Source organism: Sphaeroforma arctica (assembly GCF_001186125.1).
Source record: "Sphaeroforma arctica JP610 unplaced genomic scaffold supercont1.4542, whole genome shotgun sequence".
Lineage (NCBI taxonomy): Eukaryota > Ichthyosporea > Ichthyophonida > Sphaeroforma > Sphaeroforma arctica.
In genome coordinates this window covers 1-2,405 of record NW_014036016.1, presented here as the reverse complement: position 1 = coordinate 2,405, position 2,405 = coordinate 1, and the positions used below count along the sequence as shown (strand labels likewise).

At 42.8% G+C, this 2,405-nt stretch overlaps 1 protein-coding gene across 1 annotated transcript; it reads right to left on the bottom strand.

The window, feature by feature from the left end:
• Positions 1 to 447: 447 nt before the first annotated feature.
• SARC_14377 (hypothetical protein) lies at positions 448 to 2,106 on the bottom strand (the record flags this gene model as incomplete). Its single annotated transcript, XM_014291490.1, has 2 exons — positions 1,389 to 2,106; positions 448 to 1,351 (listed from the first exon to the last, which is right to left on the bottom strand). Coding segments are annotated over exons 1-2 (1,543 nt in total), but the record flags the coding sequence as incomplete, so codon positions are not given.
• Positions 2,107 to 2,405: the final 299 nt, after the last annotated feature.

Below are 2,405 nucleotides of genomic sequence, written 5' to 3'. Positions count from 1 at the left end.
ATATACCTTCAAACACAAAAAGATGCTCACATATTTTACAGATCAATGCAAAAATACGCGAGCTTTCTGTCGTTCGAGTGTTAGTGTATTGAAATTACGGTGTACGTTTCGTAGTGAAATCGCAGTTGGTAGAATCAATTATATCACTTTTTGAATAGGTTTAGTGCATATTTATTCATTGTGAGATCACGAGTACTATTTATTGTTTTATTTCACTACTAAATTTGTCTTTACAATTATGCATTTTGTGTTTTTTGATTTTAGCGCGCCATCATAAGTTTCGATAGCAATTTATGGATTAATTACTTTGCTTGTACTACGCTGCTCCCATTCGAATTGAGAAATGATATCACTGCTCGCACCTGATGACACCGCGTTGTATACGCTGCTGTCATTGCCATCTGCTTCAGCTATATTCCCATCGATGGTCGCATTAATATCAATTACCACCTTTGAGAGTCGTGCTGGGCCACCGTCCCCAAACACCCCCATCGTTGAGGGCTCTATTGTTTTTAAAGGTACCTTGTATTGCAAACAGACTGTCGCTCTGATGTATGTTTGTGCCTACGGCACCACCTCGACCTTCGGAAAGGTTGTCGATATAATAACCATTAAGTACGAAAGAAGCGCCACTATAAAGCTTGATACAACCCAGAGCTCCAAACCTTGCACCGTTGCCTTCGTCGGCGGCTGTGTTATTTGTATAAATTCCGTTATCGAAGAAAAAATCGTTTATTATGGCCGGTATCTGAATTGCGCCACCCTGATTTGCTTGGTTACCGCTAAACTGAGCCGTAATGGATACACTGCCAGCCATCCAGTCGAAATAGATTGCACCTCCGCCAGCATGTCTAGTGCTCGGACTAGGAAAAAACGCTCGATTGTTCTTGAATTGACCGTCAATATCGATTGTGCCTGATTTAGGAAGAAAGATAACCGCAATAGCTGGGCCTCCGGCCCATTTATCCCCAACTGTCGTGGTTGTGAGTAGATTTTCCAACAGGCATTGGTCATCCACTGTCAACTCATTGGTGCCGCTTAGAAATATGCCCACACCCGGCTCTTGGCTCTGCATGTCGTGTATGTATAAGTTATTGCAGACGAGTTGCACCTTTTGGTTTCCACCCTCGACTTCAAAAACAGACTCGCTCAAAGAATGGAATGCAGCAACGTACTGACCCTCGGATTCGCTGGTAATTTCCAAATCCCTGAAAACTATATTCTGTTCATCCGGATTAGTGGCCATAAGCATAGCTCCTGACAGTGTTTCGAAGCTCGATGTAGCCATGATCTTGGCCCTGTTACCCATCAGCGCATGCATGTCCCTAAAGTGTGATGCTCGAATCGAATTCTATCGGTTCCGACACTTTTACTACAAAACCACCTACGTGTATGGTCGCATCGTCTGTGGCGTCATCGAACGCCTCCTTGAGTGTGTCATAGCACCGATTGTTAAGTAGTACGCCTTCCGTACAATCGCAAACCTGGTGCATCGGTCTATATGGACTTGGGGATGGGCTTGGACTTACACTACCTTTCACTGGCGATTGGGACGGACTTGGGGAAGGGCTTGGAGTTTCCGAATTCTTTAGAGCCAACAATAGATTAGCTCGGTGAGTAGCTTCACAGTCTCCTAGGCCAAGATAGTATTTTTCCTCTTCTTTACTGTTCTCTCTATCTGTCGCCAGGTAAGCGCACTGTCCACTGGTAGCGTCTCTCAACAAAACAACCGGTTTCTCGGCGTTACCGTCACTTTCATTTACAATAAAAGTTTCCCAACGCTCTGGTGTATTTTCGCATAATGGCCGGCGTCCAGTCATTGTTTCGACTCCGATATAGTCATTGTTGCCAGTACGAAGGAATGATAGACAAACCTCTTCGCCGCCATCATTCACATACCCAATCTGATTTGACCTAACCCACTTGAAGTCTCTTCCCATATCCTCGGGTTCGGAGAATTTGTCACCCAATTTGTATTTGGTAGCAGCATTATTCTTACCCAATATGCTCGCTTCAATGGTAAACATCGGTGACTGTATAGATCGACCCGAAGTGCTACTGGCAGTAGCTAAAACACTACTATGATTCCAGCAAGGCTTATAATAGTAGCCATAATTCGTTTTTTTGAATAACAGTTGTGTTTTATGTGATGAAACTGTACCAATCTGTGTCAGTATTTATACTTGTAAAGTATTTACTTTTATAAAAACAACTAATATTTTCCCAGTTGCTGCCTAATAAATATTATGCGCCTTTGAAATTCTTTATTTCAAGAACAGATGAATAGATTCGCCACAGCAGTATTCAGTTGCGTCATATGTATTGTGTAATGTGTACGTATGTAGCACATACTATTGACTATTGTCGTGGACTGAGTTTTTGACGTAAAACCATATGGTCATCTG